Raw genomic sequence first — 22,331 nt, forward strand, 5'->3', positions numbered from 1 at the left:
GCTGAGATCCATTTTCTCCTTGCCTGTTTTTCACCTTCTCTGCCTGTCTTCCTACCTCTATTAGTATCTCTCACTATCTAGTTTTCCCTCTTCTGATTTGTCATTTTTTCCACTATCACCTCACTTTTTGCTTCATGTTTTCTACTTTATCGGAGCCTTCCAATAATACTGACATCTTCCTCAGTCCATGTCCTTGTGAAAACAACTTTCTCTATGTATTTAAATGCTACTCGTGCTTAATTCTTAAAGGCTAAATTAAATGTGCAAAATAACTTTTTAACACAGACAACAGGAAATCAATGTCTGATTGTCATTGCAGATACGTAGATATCTAATTTAAGTTGCACATAATGCAAATGGTTTTGAAACTTATACATCCTTGATCCCGAGCATCAGGCTGGGCATACAGCCTCCTTAATGCATATGCAAGAAGCAGGAAAGAGGATGTAGATATACCTGGCCTTACTTATTTGTTCTCTTAAAAATGGCCTAGGGGTGAGAATGGTGTAGAAACTGCTCTATAGTTGTCATAGCTGAAGAGGGTCTGTAGTGAATGATAGGTTTCCTGGATGGCCAAGTATACTAACCTGAGCAGAAATGATAGGGAGAAAATCCTCTAATATCAGTTTGAATGAAGTTTGGAGCCAAAACATTCTAGTACTGGATCTCCCACATTTTGCTGCCTTCTTTTTTGTTTAAATAAGATGAGGCCTTGTTAGTGAAATACAAGAGCGTGCCTCATATTGGACAATATATATTTGTATGTGAATTGTAAATCTGCTTGAGGTGTTAGCTGAAAAACAGCTGCCAAGACCTTATGCTATATCTCAGAAGACAAAACAGTTCATTGTAGAAAGCAATCTAGCGCTTCAGTCCTATTGCTTTATCTCTAAATAGCTCCTTGGGAGCTGCTGAGGGGTTGGCACCTGTAAATGCAGGCCCTTAGCTATTCATATTTGTCCAGGATATCTGTACTGACAGTAGAAGCTTTATGGCTGTATTCTGTATCCAACACTTGGGCTAACATTTCATCCATCACATGATGGTACTGGCATGGGACCTTTTTACAAAATCATGCTGTTATGTATCCTAGGGTTGTGCAGACAACAGCATCAAACTGTTTCTGATTAAAAACTCTCTCTTGGTGCAGATGGAGTTTGATGAGAAGGAGCTGCGACGGGAGATCAGCTATGCCATCAAGAACATCCATGGTATCAGGCACGTATCATGCACTAGGCAGACCACTGGCTGCATAGCCTTGTAAATACCTCTAGACCTTCCGAATGGAGTTGAAGACTTCAGAGGTACGGTAGGTCAGCCAGAGGGGAGGGATAATTTCCTTGGACTCCCAAGTGGCTTGAATCTGGGAAGAGGGACAAAGTAGCTTGCTTTCTGTTCCCACGTGAGTTGCAGAAGCCTAAAAGGTAAAACTGCCTTGGTGACTAGTTACTTTCTCCATCTTCCTTTCCTGTGTAGGAAAGGACAGGGTTGCAAGCCCATACCACTACTTCATTTAGTTTTAAATGTTGGTTTTCACTTTCTGCTTCCATTCTAACCATTACACAAAACAGTTGCTGGTGCTGAGCACCTCCTCCCCTAGAGATTTGAAGGGAGAATTAGGGTGCCCATCACCAGGATCCCAGTGGCCCCAGGATGTGAGTTCCAGTATGCAGGTAGTAAATACAGTTGCATTCTCCTCAGTGGCAGTTAACTTCTTGAAAACACATCTCTGAGACCCTGAGTCGTGCTGCTCCTGGGAAAGTGACTGGCCTCTAGTGCCTGTCAGGGGCAGCACTGGTGTCCATCTTGGATCCATTTTGCCCTCAGCACCTGCCTCCTGGGAGGTGCCAAGCATCCCCCATTTTCCAAGGCAGGACTTCTCTGAGGGGCATGATGCTCCCCTAGCCCCGTTTGTTGGGTTTCAGTGATGGTGGTGCCTGCTCCGAGATGTGTGTGTAACTCTGTGACATTCTCCTTGCCCCTTCTCCCCCCCTTCCTGCCTTGTCTTGTCCCCTATCCTGGGTGTTTAGAACCGGTCTCTTCACACCCGACATGGCCTTTGAGACCATTGTGAAAAAGCAGGTGAAGAAGATTAAAGAGCCTTGCCTGAAATGCGTCGACATGGTTATTTCGGAGTTAATCAATACCGTTAGACAGTGCACCAAGAAGGTAACTGGAGGCAGCATGGAGCTGGCACCTTCCACCCCCCTCTCTGGCTGCGGCACAGCATTGTGACTGGGGCAGGGACTTGCCTGCAGCGACACTCGTGTTTCTGACCACCTCCTCAGCATGACTAGACCTGAGCGGTACCAGCCTGGGACGATCCAGCAAACAAGCCAAACAAAAGCACTGTGGAACATGGGCTATGGGCTTGTTCCCAAAAATCTTTACAGCAAAGGGGTGCTGGAGATGTTCCCCCCACACACCTCCAGTCTGTAGCATGATTCCTGATTCCTCCCCAAACCAAGGGTATTTCTTATAGGGCCACATTTGACTTAAATTTAGTTTCTGGTTTTATTTTCCAAGCCAGAAACTGGGATTTAATTCATGTCCCCTCTCCTCTGCTAGAAATAGGAGGGTTAATCCCAAACAAGCCTTTAGTATCAGGGCAGGGTGCTGCTGGCTGGGTGTATGGGGCTGAACTTTGGAGGCTACCACAGTTACAGCTGTGGGCTGTATCACAGGGGAACGTTCCTGTGGTGTTTGGCTTGGTTTCTGGTTGGCTTGGTCCATATCCCATTCTGGAAGAGCAGCACATGGCTGAGAAGGATCATGTTAGAAATGTCAATCTACCTCTGGGCTTCTTCTGCCCTCTCCCTCAGAGAGGACTTCAAGCTTTGTCCTTTGGGATTCATACTGGTATTTATTGGGGCTGGGGTAAGGAACCTGCCTTGATTCTGCACTCTGGATATGGCAGCTTTTGTGTGAAGCTGGGGCTGAAAAGCAGCAAGATAGGAAGACACATGCCATTCTTCTCAGCCATGGCTTGCTGCTTCAGCCAGGGCTGGGTACTGGTGAAAAGGCACCTGAGTTAGGATGGTAGCATGGGTACTGGAGACTGGAATCACCACTGGCTGTTCAGGTGCAGGTAAATGGGCATTGCAGGAGGTGTCTGGAGAGTCTGACACCTTCTCCCTGTGAGGGTGGGGAGAGGTGCCCAAGTGGTGATAGCTGCCATCACTTGGAGAAATGCTTAGCCCTTAGGGCCGGGAGCCTCTGTAGAAGGGCTCAGGCATGCAGACACATGCTTTGCCTCCCAGAGCAGCCCGGGAGAGCAAAGCAGTTGCAGTGAGATATTGCTCAGGTTTCTAGAGTGCTGGAGGAGCTTCCTTTTTCTGTCCTGCTGTTCTCTCTTGGGGTATGTGACTGTGGGGAGCACCCAGAAAATTGCCATTAGAGCCTGGTGACAGGTAAGCACAGGCCCTCAGGCTGCCAAGTATCCAGAGTCACCTGCTAATTGGATCAGAAGGGCATTCCTTTTCAAGCCCTCTGAAGCTTCTCTTGGTTTGTTCCTCATCCATCAGTTGTTGCTCAAAGCATCCTATTCATTCTGTTTGCATCCTTCCCTCCATTTCTCATTGTTCATCTCTGTGTTTCTTCTTTTACTGACGTTTCTAGTAGCGAAGAGACCATCTGTTCTGACAGCAACAGGTTTTCCTAGTCATCAGGTGGTGGGTACGGTAGGGTAGGAAATAAGAGGAGAAGACCACAGGAATGGAGTGTGTGTGGGGGGGGGTTGGAGAGGGGAATCTGTGAGGGGCCACCTCACAGACTCAGGATTAGTGTTCTGTTTTAATTTAGATCCCACTGCTAAGCAGCATTTGATGGCTGACTGCAGTGCTGCTTGCTGTGTTGTGTGCTAGTAGTCATGGTTACAGCTTTGTGTCTGAAGAAACAAAATACTGGCATTCAGGTGGTGCCCAGGTACTTGAAGGAACTGTTTTTCTCCTTTGTGAAAGGCCCCCTGAGTCTGGTCTTTGAAGCGATGCACATAGGGGAAATGGCGTGCACTGAGTTTAGAGGGCTGACTAGATTAGTAGGAATAAGGAATCAAGTCAGAGGGTGCAAAGGAAGCTCTGAAAATGCCTTTGCTTTGATCAAAAGAGGCTACTTTGGCACCTTGAGAGAGGCCCTTGGGTGAAGCTGAATCCTCTAGTGTACTCCAACCCTCTCTGCTATTTAAAATGCAGATTATGGTAGGTCCTATAATATGCATTGAAGTATTTTAATAGAGTGGTGTCACTTGGGGTCTTGCAGATGTTATCTACGGAGATGAAAGATGATGTGAAGGGGTAAATATCTGACTTAGATGGAGTGATGTCTAGTTATAGCTAGACCTGGATTAATTGTGAGCTGCAGACGCCACAGTTTGACTATTAATTGTGCCTTTAAAAAAGCAGGATCCCACCCTTATGTCAAGGGGGTGTTGTCCCCTTGAAAGCACTTTCAAAGCAGTTATATGCTGTGCAAAGAGAAGGAACTGAGTTCCTAAGTGACATAAAAAGCACCCCGGTAAAAGCTCTGAAGTGTTATAGATGTGCTGGAGAAACTTCTTTGGTTGCGGTAATAGCCTTGAATTGGAATAACTTGGCCACATTTTAGTAATTGCAGTTTCTGTGGATTTTCTGTTTGTCGTAGTAAAGGAACTGAGAATACAGAGCTCTTTGCATAGCATCAGATAGTATGGAAACTCATACTTGGTTATATACTTCAACAAGCCTGTTTTGGGCCTGACGCTGCAGGTTAGCTGATGCAGGACAGATGCTTTGTGTAGCTGTGGATGCCCTGTAGCATGTTTGCCTTTCCCTAAACACTGGCTTACCTCTGGTTTTACTGAGAAAGCTAGCTGTTGTGGGAAAGGTGAGTGAGATAAAAGACACTGTGTAAGTGGAGCAGTTATCTTAATCTCTGAAATCGAGACATCCGCTCAGTTCAGTTCTCAGGCCAGCACAAGGTGCAAGTGACAGACCTCTGCAAGTCTTGGCTTGGCTCCTGTTCAGGCCTCCCACACCTGAAATGAGGAAAGCATGAAAGGGGTAACCACAGCGGGAAGGAAAGGGGAATACCTAGAGACAAAGGGAAATAAGACACGGTGAGCCTCTAGGAAACAGTCTGGCTTGCTGTGGCAAGCAGCTGTGTCTTAAAATCTGCATAAGCTTGCCTTCAGGAAGAGATCACTTGATCCCTGGGGACTTCCATCCATTCATTTTGCTCTCGACAGCTCACCATTTCACCAGCCAGCTCTTCCTCCCTCCCTCCCTCTGCCACTTCCATTTGCCTGTAGACTCTCCTGATACTTGGCAGTGCGCAGGCCCCATAGCAATGCTCACCTGGTTCAAGAAGCTAATGGAGAGAACCAAAGATCTCACTTCTCATTTTGCCTTGTTTTCTCTCTTTTCCCTTTTCCTTCCTCCTCTTTCCTTCTTCCTGCTCTTTCTCTGCTTCGCTCTCTTCTTTCCCCGTTGCTTCCTCCCACCCTGCCCCTGCCATGCAGAACGGGTCTCTTCACGCCTGACCTCGCTTTTGAAGCCATAGTGAAAAAGCAGGTGCAGAAGTTGAAGGAGCCGAGTCTGAAGTGTGTGGATATGGTAGTGAGTGAGCTCACATCCACCATCAGAAAGTGTAGCGAAAAGGTAAAGAAACCAAAAATACAAAGAAAGGTCAACACCCACGCCCCTTCCCACACACATTCACGCTGTTTCTCCACACGTACCACAGGAACTCAGCAAACCTAGTGAGAGAAAATGAGTATGAAGATGCAGCTAAAGGAGAGCAGCAGTCTGCAGGCATCAGTGCAGTTCAAAAGCAGGCCAAGAGGAGTGGAAATTAGCTGATGGGCTCTTCAGCTGTTAAGTGAGCTGGGATCCAGTGGATTATTTTGTAGTGAGCCCTTTTCTTCTTTCTGGCCCAGTGGCACTCACCTCAGTGTGGATCAAACCCTTTGTAAGCCCGGTTTGCTGTGCCACTGCCTGCATATTTGGAACTTCTTACTTTTTAATGGGACTCCCTGAGGGGGGAAAAAAAAAAAAAAGAAACATACTCTAGAAAAATATTTAAAAATAAAAAGCCAGAAAAGACCTTGTGTTTTCCCCCCACAGCACAGGCGGTCTGCAGGTTTCAGCTTGGCTACAGAGCTGTGCTGAGCAGTATCAGGCACAAAACAGCCATCAGTTAAAGTCTGAGGTGCAAGAGATTCAGTGTCAACAGATTACTGGCCCAAAAGACCTGGGGGGGAGGTAGGGGCTTCTCCATACATTGCACCCTTTACATCATTCTCCTGCTGATGCCTCGCTCCATGGACTATGCTCAGTTGAGGTAGTGTAGATATTTTTTTATTTTTACACTGTAAACAGCAAGAGCCTTAAGCTAGCAGAGGGCAGCAGCAGCTCGCTGAGTGACATGGAAGGTGTCAAATGAATATTGCTTAGAGGTTGGGGCAGGAGTGGGTTTGGTTCCCAGGCTAGTTTTGTCCAGGAGGGGGCACCACATGCCTCCTGAAAATAAAGGGAGAGTGGCAATTAATTTGTGTGGAACTTAGATGTGAGGGGCCAGAAACAGGTCTGTAGCACAATAGTGGTATGCTCCTGGAACTGAGTTGGAAAGGGCTGTTTCACTGGTTATTTTAAGACATGAAAATTACAATCCTATTCTTGCAGGGTTGTAGCCAGACTCACAATCATACAGCCCAAAATTGGGAAGGGAGGATAACTGAGTTCAGAGTGAAGTTGAGAGCTAAGCTGTTGAGGACTAATTGTACTTGGGAACACAGAGCTCAACTCCTGAGTTCTGTCCGCTGTATTTCTTGCGGAGTGCTGCTGTTGCCAAATAGCTGTGGCAAGGCAGAGTAACTCCTTTCCAGCCTGTTTCTCTTGTGGGTTTCATTTTGGTGGTTTTGATTTTGTTTACACTGTTTTCTATATCTGGCAGGAGATGTATCCTGTAGGTAGGGGAGGGAGAAGAATCATGAGAACCTCGTGTGTTGATACCCAACAGCTGTATTGGGCAATGTCATTAGAGCAGCTGGACACCCACTGGCTCTGTAGATTTTAATCTGGCATGGTGGAGGACTCCATGGGGATGTTCAAAGATGATGCAACTGATATATATGCTATAAAGAAGTCAATAGTAGCAGTGGCACTGTAGAAAGCTAATGGCTATAATAAAATTTAGCCTGGGAGGCCAGGGAGATGAATGTTAAAGATGAGACAACTCCTTGAGTGGCTGTATCTAGTGATAGTATTGGAAAATCTGAAAGGAAGGCTTTAATAATATTTAAAGGTGAATGTCTACACATAGTGAGAAGACTTCGTCTTGCCTGTATCTCCCTCTGAAAGAGGGAAGAAAAACCAGGAGATCTCTGAAATTGTCATAGACCACTCTAGGTTAGCAGCAAGTCTTAGGTGGTTTCTGATGCTGTAAGACAAAGGGTAATAATTGCACAGGGGCGTTAACTGATTTGCAGTATTAATCTTGCATGTTATAGCCGTAGCTGCTTCATCTGGACATAAAGCATGCCCTATTAGGGGAGGCATCTGGAAAAGGCTACTTCAGGACTGATGCTAATTGTAAGGTCACACCCAGTCTGCTGTGCTATGGATTGATGCAGCCTTTCAGAGGTCAAAAAGAAACCTTGGAATGAAGTCCTGCAAGGTTTCGTGAAAAGAAGAGAGCTTGGGCTAACACCTTGTGAATTAGCTTACCAGTCCTGTAGCCTTGGTTTGTTGCTGTTCTGAACTATTGTGGTGGTGTTTGTGTGCTGTCACAATTATTTCATTTCACCCCCAGATGGTGAAGAAATCTTTGTGTGCAGTTAATAAAGTTGCATAGATGGAATAATAGGAGTGTATTAACAAAGAACATAGGAGGCAAACCCATCCGTTCCTCATGTGCTACAGAAGCACAGCTTTCCCTGCACAGAGAGAGTTCCAGTTGACTGACTATCTGTTGGCTGCTAGAGTTGAGGACTGAAACAAAGTTAGCCACTAGCAGGCATTCTCTGCCTGGCCTGATTCTGAGCTTCTTCCAGTTGGTTAAATGGAGAGTAGCTCCAAAATAAACAGAAAGCTGGTGCAAGTACGGAGGCTTGCACGCCTGGTGTCCTAGCTAGTGTTCTTCCAGAATCAGGAACCTTCTGTGCCAGGCTGCACTGCAGCATCTCACAAGTGGAGGGAAGGACTTGCAAGTCAGCATCCTTTTGGCTGAAGGTTGATCTTCAGTGTGCTGGCATGAACTCCTGGAATGTGCAAAGAGGGGAACTAAGGAACGTTGGGACAAATTGGTTTTCAAAGAGGGCTGTGAGCTTGTATTTAAAACAGGAAAATCCAGCTAAAAGAGGATTGAAAACCCACTTGAACTGGGATGTGATCCCAGGCTGACAGATGTAGCCCCTCGAAGGGTCCCTGCTCTCCTGTCTTTCAGAGTCATGGCATTTCTGGGTGCTGTTCGTACTGCTGATGATAATTCCTTGTCCCTCTATGCCTTATTGCATGTTCCCTGGTGGATGTCTGTGGCTTGTCGGTGTCACTTTTCTTTGCCTGCCCTTGCTTCTCCTGTGCATGCTTGGGGTCGGAAGCTCCTGCATGGGGACCAATGCTGTCAATTTATTTTTGCACACGAATGTTGCTGGATGACCAAGGTTCTGAATAAACCACAGTGTGTTTTCTTTGCGTGCCTTTGGGGTGGGTGGGGGTGGCAGGGAGAGGGTTGATGTGTTTTGACTTTTTTTTTTAATTATTATTTGAAGCAAAGAAGCTGAGACTTGCTTAGAGGTTTTCCAACTTCCTGTTTTCCTTTTTGACCTAACTTTCCTGTCAATCCTTTGCCAACCCTCCTTTCCCTCAGAGGAAACAGGAAGCTTTGCCTATATGTATCTCTGAAGCAACCAGCTGCCTGAATCATAAAGATCACGGAGAACACCCAGTTTGCATTCTCAAGACAATGTGGTGGTGGGGAATGTTGATTTCCACATTTTTTTTCCTGCTTCTGCAGGGTCACTGGTGTTCAAAACAAACGACCCATTTGAAAATAGGCAGTATTAATGCTAGTTCTCAAATTCAGTTCCAGGCTACTGCAACTTGCTTGACTGCAAGGGTTTGATGCTATTTGTGGTCAGATGGTAGGAGAGCTGTTGCTGGTTAGTGTAAGATCTGGCTTTCAGGAGTGCTGCTACTCTCTTTTGAGCCAGTCTTTCTTGCTTGAAATGATTGCTTGTTTAGGATGGGCAAGTCAGTTTTAAAAGCTCTTATAAATTGGAGAAACAAAACTAGTACAGATAACAGGCAGAGGACTCTTTATCCCCCTCAAGGGGGTATATTTAAAAACAGACTGATGCTAGGAAATGCTGTTTGGTGTTGTAGTTAAGAGTAATTAAAAAAAAAAAGGGGGGGGGAGAGTTTCATAGGGGGATAGGTGAAGAGTTGATAAGTTAGACCCTGGGGATGGAAAATCCATTTTTTGGCCATGCTGAACCTGAACTGAGTAGCATCCAGGTACTGTTATTGAAATTGATAGAGGCTTATGAATTATAGGCAAGTAGGTAGGCACTGTGTGAAAGGGTGCTTTAAGGTGCTCACTTCAGAAGGGTGTCTCATGTATGACCTCTGGGTGCTTCTCTCTTGATCTACAGCCAGTGAAGTCCTTGCACTTCTTTCTCAGTGCACTCAGGAAAGAATTCCTTCCTCAGTGAAGTTGAAAGAAACTGTATGTGAATATGGACTTCAGCTATGTAATCCTGCCCTGATGCAGGTAGAGAGGAGGTAGGAGCTGTACCTGCATGCCCAGAGCACAGCATTCCTTGGAGATATTGCCCCTTGAGTCAGTCAGGTCCTCTGTCTCTGCTTGCAGGTGTTGATGGAGAAGGCTAAATGCTTTCACTTAGTGCCTCAGCAAATGGGGATCAAAACCCACTTTTCCCAGGGGACTTCTCATAAGATTTAGCAGGCTGCAGCAATGGGCCATTTGTCTACTTTAGCCAATGAGTTGTCGAACATCTAGAACAATTGTTAAACAAAAAAAAAAAGTTATCTGGCTTGTTCATATGCCAGGGAGAGTATGGTGGTTTTGGAACAGGTTTTCCATGACACAAAGGTTGCTGTAAGAGTGAGAAGGACCATTCTTTGAAGTCTAAAGCAAAAAGGAATGAACTATGTGCTTGGCAGCCTTCCAGGATCTTGGAAAATCTGTCTGCAAGTCCAGCTTCCCAGAACTTCCCTTAGGAAAAAAAACTGATTGCAGGGTGTACATGTGCATGCATACATGCAGGGGGCTGTTCCCCCTGTGCCTTTATACCTCCCTTTCCCATGTGCACGTGTTTTCTCTCTCCTGCAGCTCAGCCAGTACCCTCATCTGCGTGAGGAGATGGAGAGGATTGTTACTACCCACATCCGTGAGCGAGAAGGCAGGACCAAAGATCAGGTAGGTGATCAGGAGGGTGTGCGAGTGGGGAGACGATGTGGGGTGGAGGGTGGTCTAGGCTAGAGGGGGCTGAGCCAAACTCTGAGCCAAGGAGAGTCTGGCAGCAGAGGCTGATCAGATGAACTATATAAAAGGCTCTCTCTGTGAGCCTTGATTAAGACAATGTCAGTCACCTAACATCTGTCTTGTGCTGTCTGTGCCTCTGTTTGGCAGGTCATGCTTCTAATAGACATTGAACTGGCTTACATGAATACAAACCATGAGGATTTCATTGGCTTTGCCAAGTAAGCACTGATATCTTGTCTCATCTTAATGTGTTTCCTGTGGCTCTCTCCCATAGCTGCTCCAATAAATGTTTTTCAGAAGCAGCAGTGCCTGTGCTGCCCCCAAAGTATGTCTTTACCCTCAGTATTGTCTCCCTTTTCAATGGTTTCATACCACAAGGCTGGGGAGGAGAATTAGGGATGCTTGGAAGGGGGAGTTAGAGCATTATGTCAAGCTGTGGAGGGTTTGTGACCCAAGTGTGGGACTGAGCAGATGAGTAGACCAAGGCTGAGAGAGCAGGTTGAGGTGGATTGGGGTATCTAAACTAGGAATTTAGTGGTGAGAGGCCTCAATTCATTGTAACAGCTATCTGATGGGAGCAGGATTCAGGTGATGAAGAAGAGTCTGGGGGGTTTTGAATATCTCTACTGTTGTTTGCAGTGCTCAGCAGAGGAGCAGCCAGATGAGCAAGAAGAAGGCAGCTGGGAACCAGGTAGGCCAAGTTTCCATCTCCTTCACTGCTGCAAGAAGGATGTTTGTTACCTGGAAGCTGCCAGGTGGACAAGTGCTGGGCTAAATGCAGCGGTGCTCAATGCTGTGGCTTTTTGGTTTTTATACTGATCCAGCTCTGCTTGTACCTGGAGGATAGTATTTGAGGCTCACTGCAGTCAAAGCACTAAGTGTAGCAACAGAGAGAAAGTGTCATAGAGAGAAATGGATGTTTGATAATCAAAATCTAGTCTTTTATGGCCAGAAGGGGTACAGCACTTTATGTAAGCTCATTGCTTGCTGTCTGGTCTTTCTTTTCTGGTAGAAATAACTATTAATGTTGTTAATGTACATCCCTGGGTTTTCAGCCCCTTTGCTAGCTGTGCCAGCTCTTTCACTGAAGTGAGGTAGCACAGAACACTTTAGGATCTTGTAGATACACTCACATTTGAGCCACTTACTAATAAACTCTTTCTGGAAAGGGATTTCAAGGGTTCATGGGCACTCAGATGGAAAATGTTGCTGGAAATAGTTAACCCCCCTGTACAGGGAGACAGATATGTATAGCCATGGCTGCACTGGTTATATATAAGAACATCTCCATTGGGAGAAGACAGCAGTGGAGGGGAGGAGTCTGCTTATTCCTTCAAGAACTGTAAGGATTGCACATCCAATTAAAAAGGAGCTAATGACACCTTCCAGATTTTCTAGGAAAATGACAATGCTATCTAGGCTAGAAGATCCTGTAGAAACAAAGCTGTACAAGCAGTTTCATAGAGAATAAAAACAAATGCTTTCAGTTAATCTTTTTAAAGACCTTTACTCCTAACATCAATTTGCTTCAGAACGTTTGTTGTCGCCTTTCCCTGCACACAAACATGCAGACTGTTTCAGTGTTGTTGGCAGGTAGGTCATCAGGCTGAACTGCCCAACCACCCACTTTATGGGATCTGGAGTGGCTGTAGGGAGCCTCAAACCCTGTGCTGAAGAGCTGACTGCAAAAGAGCAGAAAGGGCAAGCTTTGGACCAACCTGTAAAGTGCCTGGGCTTTTCCCTTTAGCAGGTTTTATGTTTTATTTTGGGATGGGGGTTACTTTTGTTAATGCCTGGAGTAGAAGACTTGGGTTCCAATTTATTTTTGAGCCTCTCTTCTCCTGCTCCGGCTTTCCTAGTAACAATCTCTCCTCTCTTTGCTCCTCTCCTGCTCTCTGCTCTGCTGCTGTTGCTATGGTTCCCCTTTGCAGGATGAGATCCTGGTGAGTAGAAGGCCACTCAGCAGGGTGTGCTAATGAACATTAATGTTGCATCTGGGAAGGCAAGAGCAGTGCACAGGCAAATTATTCCCTCTGCTGCTGAATGGGGAGAGGAAGGCAGCTGGCACTAGGCACATGTGAAGCATAAATGAGGTGAAAAGGTAGTATGTTGAGGAAAATCCTAGGGTTGCTGGCACATCTGAGTGGGTGGAAATAAAAAGCAGTAATCCAGGCTTCTGGAGTTCTGTTTCACTGCCCTCTCCTGTCCACAGAGAGAATAGGACTATCTCAGGTTTATCAGTGGGCATGAGGTGAAGATCCAGTGCTCTGACGTTTACCTTTATAGGTTAAATTAGGTAAAAGGACTGTGCTGCTCACACAGTGGAACTTCCTAATATGCAGTGCAGTCACTTTCAACAAGCAAGCCATTCAACAAGGTACACACAGCGCATGCAGAAGTACCTGGGTGTTAACAGTGCAGTAAGACATAAAAGCTAATGCCTTAAGCTGATGCATACTTGTATTTTATTACTTGTATTTGATTATTGTGTGCGAGGCTCTAAAGCAGCGCGTGGTGAACTGGAGTTCCACAGAGTAACAGCTTGGCTTCTCAACAGAGTTACATACAGGAACTTGTATTGCTCTATGTTAATGACTACTTGAATACATGGGTATGCTAAAGTCCAGCCTTTTAATTCCAGATGCACCATTTTGTTCTTGTACTTAGTGTATCCTTGTTATTAAACTCAATTCCTTGAGTTATTTGCTCATCTCTTCCTCTCAAACTGGTTTCCCACACTCCTGAGTTGGGTGAAGCACACCACACGTGCAGTGTGCCAAAAGGTGCACTGCTGCCTTGGTGTTCTCTGGGCATGGTCTTCTCTGGGTGTGTTGCTGTGACCTGGTGCTTCTGTAGTTGTGCCAGTGTCCAAGGCGCTCTCAATACAGTTCTTCCTGTATCTCTTTCCCTTGGCAGAGGATATAAGGCACAGCCAGGTTCCTTCCTGCATCCTTTTTGTGCTATTCCTGGCCCTTCTGAGACAAACCTTCACTGGCCAGTTGAGTGGGGGGCTCTTCTGGCAGCAGCAGAGAGCACGGTGTTCCTTGTCTTTCCACGTGATTCTGTGTGTAGGGGTACCCTCTGCTCTTTCTTCTGTCGCTTAAGTCTGGGCTTTTAGGGGTCTTATTAATACTTATTGCTTCAAACCCCTTAGGTCATCCGGAAGGGCTGGCTCACCATCAACAACATTGGGATCATGAAGGGTGGCTCCAAGGAGTACTGGTTTGTCCTGACAGCAGAGAACCTCTCCTGGTATAAGGACGATGAAGTGAGTAGCTTGCTCAGCTCTGAGACTTGAGTCTTGGGTATTTGTTAGAATTAAGCCTTCAGCTCTTGCTGTTCCAGGTGTGCCTTCTGAGTACTGTCTGCAGCTTCTGACATAAGCAGAAGCCATTAAACCATCCTTGGGCCTGGTTACCAGCAGTTTTAGTACTGCTGAGCTTTTCTGAATTGGTCTGGCCTCCCTGATGCACAGGGAGTAACCTGTGCCTGAAGCCCTGGCTCAGCAGAAAGTTGACAGACACTGGGAATGAATCTGATATTTTTTGGCTTCCTGTCACAGTTATATTCAAGAGTGATGTGTTAGTCCAAGGTCTGGACTTTTTGGTATTTGTGGGGCAGCCACGGTGAGTTTTCTGAAGGAGCGTGGCAGAGATTTTCATGCGTCTGTTCTGGTTACAAAGAAAGCTGTCACCTTTCTGTGCACAGCAACAGGAGCCGTAGAGCTGAAGGGGCAGCTCAAATGCTGGTTCCTTCTGACTTTTGGTAAAGTAACATCTCCAGGATTCAGTTCCTAAGCCTGCAAAGCAAGAAAGTCTCATGGTATATTCAATATAGAACCAGGTAATGTGTATTTGTAAAATTCTCAGCTGTGAATGGTTGGAGTACTGCTGATTGAAATAGTAATGTGTAGAATATCACTGAGAGTAACATGGGCCTACTCTGTAGAGCTGCTTAAAAGTGGTGAATATTAAGAATGCTGGCATTGTGGTACGGTGTCTTTCTGCTTCAGTGGGAAATAAGGGAAATGATGTAAGCATTTAGAGTTGTCCCGAAAGAAATTGGCATTGTCAAGTGTGCTTCTTCCTCTGCAAGATGAAGGTAGATAATTGTTGTCTTTGATTATACTGAATAAAGAATAAAAGAATAATTGGATGCTTTTGATAAGGATGTAATCACAAGAGTTAGCCCCACTCAGTATGCTGGGAGATGAAAAATGCCTGCTATGGTGTAGTCATGCGTTCAGAGTTGATATTTTGTGTGTGATATTGATATTTTGATAGTGTGCTCAGAAGGCTTCTGATATCAAACTGCTGTCCCTCACTCTGTTTTTTGTCACTCAGGTGTTTTGAGGCACACAGTGTGCCTGGGAGCTGTAGCTGAGCCTGGATTTTTGTCTAGTTGAGATCAGTGGGTCTGTTTCATTCTCAGCAGGTGGAAGTGATGACAAATATGGTGATGAATCAGCCTCTAAATATCACTTTCTGCATGGAGACTGCTGTGATGCTGCTATGGATGAGCAGGCAGAGCTTTCATAATTGAAGAGCTGGGCATTAGATGTCTTTTTGCTAAATCAGTGCGTCTCTGCTCTGAGACTCCTGACCTGGGTATTCAGAGCTGCTTGTGGAGGCTTCACTTTCCTCCAGGTTACATACGCTGATTGGGTGGTTATAAACACCAAGTAGTTTAATCAAAGCCAACTGCTACATCTGTATTGCAGAGATGATCAGAACTCCTTGTTTTTCCCCTGGGGAGTGGGAGGGAGGACTGTAACATAAACTCTTGATAGATTCCAGTTGCATGGGATGGGGATTGGACCTCTCCTCCCTCCCGGGGGAGTGCAACCTAGGGGGTCAATAGCAACTGGAGGTCTGCTCCATTTCCCTTCTCCATAGCAAGAGGTAGGGTTGCCTAATTAAAGCAATCCCCTGCCGGCCTGGGTCCCTTAAACACAGGAGAGGGAGTGCTGACAAAGTCTGAGCAGTTCCTGAGAAAGGAGCCTTTTGTTTTTAGCTGAGCAGGAGCAGAGGGGAAAGGGAAGCGTGCTTTTGATTCCTCCCCAGGTTCAACTCTTTGATCACTGGCTGTTTGGGGGGGCAGAAATAAAGCAGCTTCCACCTGGACTCCATAGTAGAGTGAAGATAAATGTTTGTGTTTCAGTGGCAGCTTGGAGAGCCTTGAACATGGGAATTCCCATCCCAAACCTCAGTCTTGTGTGTGGCTGGCTCCATCCTGTAGGGTTGTCTGCAGTGCACGGCCCTCTGTCAGACAGGGTTATCTGTGTGCCTGTCCAGATCTCTGTTTCCCCACTAATGCAGAAGCAGGAGAATCCATGTCCCGTATGGTTTCTGAAATAATCTGTTTGTTTTTTTTAAGGCTGTACACAATGATCTTGCTTCTCTTCAGCTTTTTGAGGAAGGGGGAGGCTTTGTCTGCCCAGCTCTGTGCTTCTGCAGGCTCACTGGTCCCAGTTCCCCTGTGCTCTGGCAGCTTTCCACAGGACACGAGAAGGGAGACGAATCTGTCGTGTGCCTCTGGAAGTGCTGGTGGCAGGGCTGTGGGTGGCGGTGGGGGAAGGAGCAGGGTGAAATGGTGTGGTGGGGTCAGGGGAAAGGCTAAGCTAGCAGGGCGTTGGGGGGAGCAGGGGCGCAGCCTCTCCCTGCCCTGTTTTGCAAGCCAGGACCCAGAGTCTGAGGAATGGAGACATCTGGACCCCATTAGTGAAATACCAGGCTTTCCGCAATGCTGGTTTGTTTTTCCTCTGCCTCTGAAGAAAGGAATTGAAACTTAAAATGTCTTAAAGGGCCCAGCATCACATGTTAGCAGGGACATGGCTGTTGATGCTCTGGAGGGGCCTGAAGGAGTGTGCTGGGGAATGGGAGGGGAAGGAAAGAGCGGGCCAGGCGGGGGTGGAAAGTTGGCTCCCCACTCTGCTCTGCTGCCAAGAGCATTTCTGTGTGTGTGTGTGCTCCTGGGCTCTCTGTTTTTCTTCCTGTCTCCTCTCAATGAGTCAAATGCTGGCCTTATGGAGAGTGGCCCCACAGAAAGCTGGCCTCCCAAGACCTGGAGACCCTCCTGAGGTACCTGCGCCTCCTGAACGCTGGGGAATTGTGCTGCAGGCCAGCTGTGGGAGGCAGAGAGGAGCGTGCTCTGCCTGCTGGCAATGCAGAACACGATTTCCCTGCTCGGGGAAGCCACAGTGTCCCCAGGGCCATCAGCGCAGCACCACAGCACACTGACCAGCGCTGTAGTGGACACGCTTCAAGGACTTGATTCAAATAGGCCTGCCTCAATCCCTTATGAAATCCTCAGTGCCTGCTTCTCCACAGGGGTTTCCCTCTGGCCGAAAAAGAGGGGCTGTGAGCTGGGCTGGAGCTTCTGGTGATGAGGACCCTGTAGGCAAGATGCACTGAGCCCTGTGCTTGGTGGTTCCTATTCATAAAGCTCCCTGCTGGAGGGGGACCTCTGTGGAGAAGCAGGCACAGAGGACGTATCTGCTGTTCCTTTAGCAGTTTGTGTGAATGTACAACACAGATGGGACCTTCTGTCCTTGGGTAAATCATGGACTAGAAATTTGGGGTTTGTAGTAGCAGGTGACTACGTGAGAAGAATATGGCCTCGCTGGTGTGGAAGTACTGGTGAGCTGCATGCAGTAGCAGTGCCTTTTGATTCCTGCGTGTGCAAATTCTAGGCGCTTTCAGGTGCGTGTGTGGGGATGCTTCATAACCCTGTGCATCATGTTGATTCCTGCTGCCTCAGTTGTGCTTGGGCTTTCTTTGCTTTCCCTTTTGCTTAAAGTACAAAGGTACTCTCCCTTGTCCTGGGGAAAATGTGACCTTACTGACAGCCATTAGATAGCTGCTTATTCTGTACCTGTCAGTGTCTTGTGTCCAATTCTAGCTTAAAAATAGATACATGGATCAATACTGAAGTTGTTCCCCTGCTACGCATGCATGCAGCCCCCACTTGCACCATCCCCCCTGCCACCAGCAGTCTGTCCTTAAGGCCCAGCTCAGCTGGCAGAAATCCTTTTGTCTCTGTGCTGATCCCCACAAGTCGTCACAAGCTTGTAAGGAGGTGGTGACTGACAATCCAGCTGCAGCCTGGTTTTTGTACCCAGTTTGTTCAAAGGCCATAGGATCAAGTCTGCTCTGAGGTGCTTCCTCTCCTGTTTTCAGGTGCTCTCTGAAACACGTTCCTTCTCTTTACATCATCTGTGGAACTCTTTCATTCATTATTTTCTTCTCAAGTGCATATTTTCTCCTGGGTAACGCTCTATTCTCTTACCCAGTCCTTACTTATGCTTTCACTCACTGTTTCTTTTCTTTCTTTTCCAGACAAACATCAAAGCAAACAACTTCCAGAACATCCAAACCTCCAACTCTCAATCCTTTTTTCTTTTGTAAATGATCAATGTTCTTTAAGATGTAAAATCACCTTTCTCTGTTTGATCATGCCTTCTCAGGTAGCAAAGTGCAAGGCAGTTGTAACTCCACCAGGCCCTTAGGTTTATCCCTGTATTTTATGGCAAAGCTTAGTACGTAAAACACAAGCCATCCTGAATGCAGCCACCCCTGGGACGAGTGCGTGAAGCTAAAAGAAGGGGGGTGAAGGGGAGAGAAGGAACAAGAAGGATGTGAGTAGGCTGGTGAAGAGGCAGGTAAAAGTGATCAAGCATGGCCTCAAAGGGTGTTATCCTCCCAGGCTGAGGGATGGACTTTGCATGCAGCTGTTCCCGCAGCCCACCACCCTCTCCAAGCATGTCCCTCTGCCGTGCAGGTGTTGCCGTCCCCGTGCAGCACTGGCAGTGTGTGGTGTATCCCAGCACAGCCTAACCAATGTGCAGACTACTGTACAATCTCGTAGTCCTGAACAGGTAGTCTGAACACTGGGCAGACGGAGTGGAGCCTCTGTGATCTGCTCTCCGGCTCTCAGCAGCTCATTAGTCCTTCCCCTCCCTGCCTTTGGGATGGGGCTCTGGGGGGCAGAGATGGGGTGAAAGAAGGTCCAAGTCCTGAGTGAAGAAGCGTCCTCTTCTGGCAGCTGAGAAGAGATGTTGCTCCTGCGTGTTTCCAGTTCAGAGCAAGCTTCCAAGCCCCTTCTTGCAGTGCCGGTGTCAGAAGGCTGGTACCTGGTTTCCACCTGGGGTCTGCTGCACCTTTTTTAGAAAGAGGAGGGGGAAAAAAAAATCAATTACTGCAGTTCATGGAGAAAATGTGAAGTTTTTGGCTGCCACGTAGGTGCGCAGAACTTGTTGCTTCATTCAACCCCTCTTCTCCCCCTGATAGATCTGGCACAAGAGTTAGTGGAGCTGGCTGGGAGGGCTCCCAGGCCCCATGCACCATCTCCTCCTGCCCAGCCCTGTCCTGTAGATCAACCCCTTTGCCTGGAGTCCGGAGCAAAGCTCAAGCAAGATCAGCCTTTGCTTCCAAGCCCTCAAAAGGGTCCTTTGACCCACCTTGGCCAGTTGCCTTTTGCAGCTCGCCTCCAGCTACTGCGGCAGCAATCCATAGCCCGTCTTTCTCCCCCCACCACGTCTGGCATTGCCGAGCCTCCCTCCCTCTTGTAGTTTTCGCTCCCTCCCTTCTTGCTTCCCTTCTGTCCTTCTGCCTCAATTGACGTGGCAGTGGAAAGCTAACTAGACTCGAGGGAGGAGCTTGCTGGCTGCTGGGAAGGCCGGAGGTTGGCAGGAAGTGAGCCGGCTGGCGGATAGGGTTGCGCGGGGGAAAGGAAGGTTCCCTACCTCGCATGGAAACTTGAGGAATGCCGCCGCTTTCTGTGCTGCTTGGCTCCCATCTAACGATTCCAGATGTTCCCCAGCCTGTGCGGTTTGCTCCCTCTCTCCCTGGTGCTGCAGGGATAAAGAGGGCTTTATGCGTGCCGCACGTCTCCCTTCCAGGGTTGCCTTTTCCTCCGTGCACGCTGGTGGACAGTTGAGATTTCTAGCCACAAATCTGGACACCCACAGCTCCTACCTGGCCCTAACCCTGTTCTGGAGAAGGACAGCCAAGGCTCCTTTTCCTGGAGGGGCACAACATTGCGTGCGTTGTGCTTTGCTGATCAAACCAAATCAAATACTTGAGGAGGGTTCATCTCTGCCCTGGCACAGAAGCAGGTATAGGAGGAAGTGCATTGTCCTTTGCAGAGGATGGCAGGAACTACTGTGACCTCAGAGGTCACGAAGGTGCAGGTTTGAGGTTTTGAAGCCTCTCTGGTTCTTAAGCTACTTGGTTTCTGCATGCATTTCCTCGTCCACCCTCTGATGGCCTCCTAGGGCTGCAGGCAGCTGGTTGTGGCCGCCATGCACTAAACTGCACGTTTCGGTCTGCACATCACTTCAGCTGATGTCTCATCCTGTACTTTATGAGCAGGTGAGGAACACAAGTGCAGCTGATTACCAATGCTGTGCTCACTAAGCCAGCAGTAACAGTTGTGATTAATCACATGAGTCCAGGCATAATGTCTACAGAGCTTTCGAACCAAATCAGCTTAAAATCTTAGGGTGTGTTGTTTAACTTAAACCCACGTTGCTTTCCTATGTAAACAAGCCATTACAGCTGCTTTGCAGCTTGGATTAGTGATCAGTGTCCAGTAAATACGTTCTGAGGGTAAAAGTGATACAGGTGGGCTGAGTTTTGGAAAGATGACCTTATGTGTTATGGGTGACTGGGGCTTACTGAAAGAAATGCAGCTCAGGAATTCAGTGTGTATCTTTCTTAGCAAAAAAATAAAATAAAAAATTCCTTGTGTATCTTTCTTGTAAAAACAAGAAATTGATGAGTGCTTGATAGCACCTCACTTGGAGGTGTTCAACTTAAAATGTTCAGCTAACTTGTTTTCACATAATGCAGTCTGTTCTCTAGACACTTATTCCTAGCAATTGTGTAGTGGGCATGTATCCACGCAGTGTGTTTGTTCTTAATTATGATGTTAATGTTTTTTTCCATTTGAATATTATTACAGGGGATCCCAAAATGCCGTAAAGAATTTGACTGAAATTCCAGTCATCTCTGGGGCAGGTTTGTTTACTCGTGGAACTTTACATCTTACAATAAGGAAGGGAGATTAAGAGGTTTGAGTAAGATGAATTGTTTCTAATTTCACATAGCCAGCGATTAAAACAATGACAGTGCTTCTCCCATATCTGTAGACCCTTGCCTCTGTGCAAGAGGAGGTGTCTGTCATAGCAGCCACAGGGAAATCTTTAATTAGTTCTTGGTCTCTGAATGCAACGAGACCTAATAATTCTGCCAATTACTTTCTCGTACTGCGAGTGCCAATTTCCAACCTTAGAGGAGCCCACACATGCATCTGTCAGCTTCAGTTCACATGTATCCAAGAGCAGGAAAATGTAACTGGCTATTGAGACTGTCCGATTGAATGGAGGAAATGCTTTGAGTCAGGCTGGCTTGCTGCCTGCTGAGTCTTGTGAGTTTCTTCTCTGTTATTATATACAAGATGGCAACAGCTATTCAGATGATAGTACAAACAGCTTCCATCTCTGGCCAGAGCCAATATCTTGGAGTCAGTCACAATAAGATGTGCAAGATCATCAGGTTGCAACTGCAGCATTCCCCTCTCCCTTTCCCCCCTGCTGTGCTTCACACTCCACAACTACAAATGGCTAATGGACCCTGGTCTCCTTCCTGGCCATGTGAATTTTCTTTCTGTGCTGGTAGATGTGAAGTACAGAGCCATATGGCTGTCTCTGCACTACGCCGGGGGTGGGGAGCAATCCTCTGGCACGTATCCTGCCTGAGTGAGTAGCTTGCAGTCATCTTCCTGCAGTTCTCCATGCAAGCGGTGTGACTTGGTTAGGCACGGCAGCACCAAGCAGGGGTAGCTAGCCCCGTGTCTGTGACATTCCCTAGCCAACACTGAGCATCCCTGTTTTGCTTCCTACAGCTAGTCTGAGTGCTTCTGCAACTTTGCTACCTCTCCTTGGCCTTATGGATTAATGTGCAGCCCGTAAGCACACCTTACAGAACCTATATTATGCTGCTGAGAGTTTTGTCTTCCCTTTTTCCTCTTATAGGTGAGGGGAGATAAGAGAAATGTAAGCCTCTTGAGATCAGACAAGCTTTCAATATAGTATTTCACAAACTCTTTCCCGTTTCGATGTGTGTTGGCTCTTTCTCTCCCCCCCTAAGTCTGGAAAGCTAGAAAGAGAAGCCCTTTCCCCCCCTTGGCCAGGATGCTGTTCAGCCACAGCACATACTGCCGGATTGCTAACATATGGGCAGAAGGCTCAGCCAAAGTTCTGAGAGGCTCAGCCCTTGGCAGCTTGTTCCTCATTTTCCTGTCTCTACATTCAGGAAATGAAGTCAGAGTGTTGATATAAAACAGGCTGGACTGAAAACTGAGAAGCTGGAAAGACTTGGTGGGGTGGACAAGACTTAAAGGGGGGAGGTGTGGGGAGATGGAGAGCAGCAGGGGCTCGTTACGCTGTGTGCAATATATGTGGGCTGGGGGTTGTTGCCTTGCAGCAGCGCCCTCCAATTTGATTGCTTTTTTTCTACCTTGGAGCCAGAGGACTAAAGTTTCATGCTGGCAGGCAGTTAGATGGGTCTTCGGTGTATGGAAAGATCAGCACGTAGAGACAGTGTTGTCTTGATCGTGTAGCAGCATTTATACGAGATCTCAGAAGGAGTGAAAGTTGAAACTCTGGCAAAGAGCATGCGTTTCTGTATCAGGACGTGGGATTCCCTTACTATTTGATTATTTCTTATCCCTGAAGAATGACTTCATTCCGTAGAAATTTAGCAATAATGTGGTTCTAATGCTACAGAATGACTTTTCCCAGACAGCGTTCTTGTCTGTTATTTTTTGACTAGCTCAGACTCTGGTTGATG

The 22,331-nt window shown here is 47.0% G+C and overlaps 1 protein-coding gene across 3 annotated transcripts in view; it reads left to right on the top strand.

Moving 5' to 3' along the window:
- The window catches only part of DNM1 (dynamin 1), a 67,327-nt gene that overhangs the window by 28,999 nt on the left and 15,997 nt on the right, over nucleotides 1–22,331 (top strand). For all 3 annotated transcript variants that reach the window (XM_082775781.1, XM_082775780.1, XM_082775779.1), the window contains exons 9-14: nucleotides 1,151–1,218; nucleotides 2,031–2,169; nucleotides 10,327–10,413; nucleotides 10,627–10,697; nucleotides 11,119–11,170; nucleotides 13,634–13,747. In XM_082775781.1, the coding sequence (XP_082631907.1) occupies nucleotides 1,151–1,218; nucleotides 2,031–2,169; nucleotides 10,327–10,413; nucleotides 10,627–10,697; nucleotides 11,119–11,170; nucleotides 13,634–13,747 (531 nt within the window). The remainder of the gene's footprint in view (nucleotides 1–1,150; nucleotides 1,219–2,030; nucleotides 2,170–10,326; nucleotides 10,414–10,626; nucleotides 10,698–11,118; nucleotides 11,171–13,633; nucleotides 13,748–22,331) is intronic.

Source organism: Aythya marila, assembly GCF_965140915.1.
Source record: "Aythya marila genome assembly, chromosome: 19".
Classification (NCBI taxonomy): domain Eukaryota; kingdom Metazoa; phylum Chordata; class Aves; order Anseriformes; family Anatidae; genus Aythya; species Aythya marila.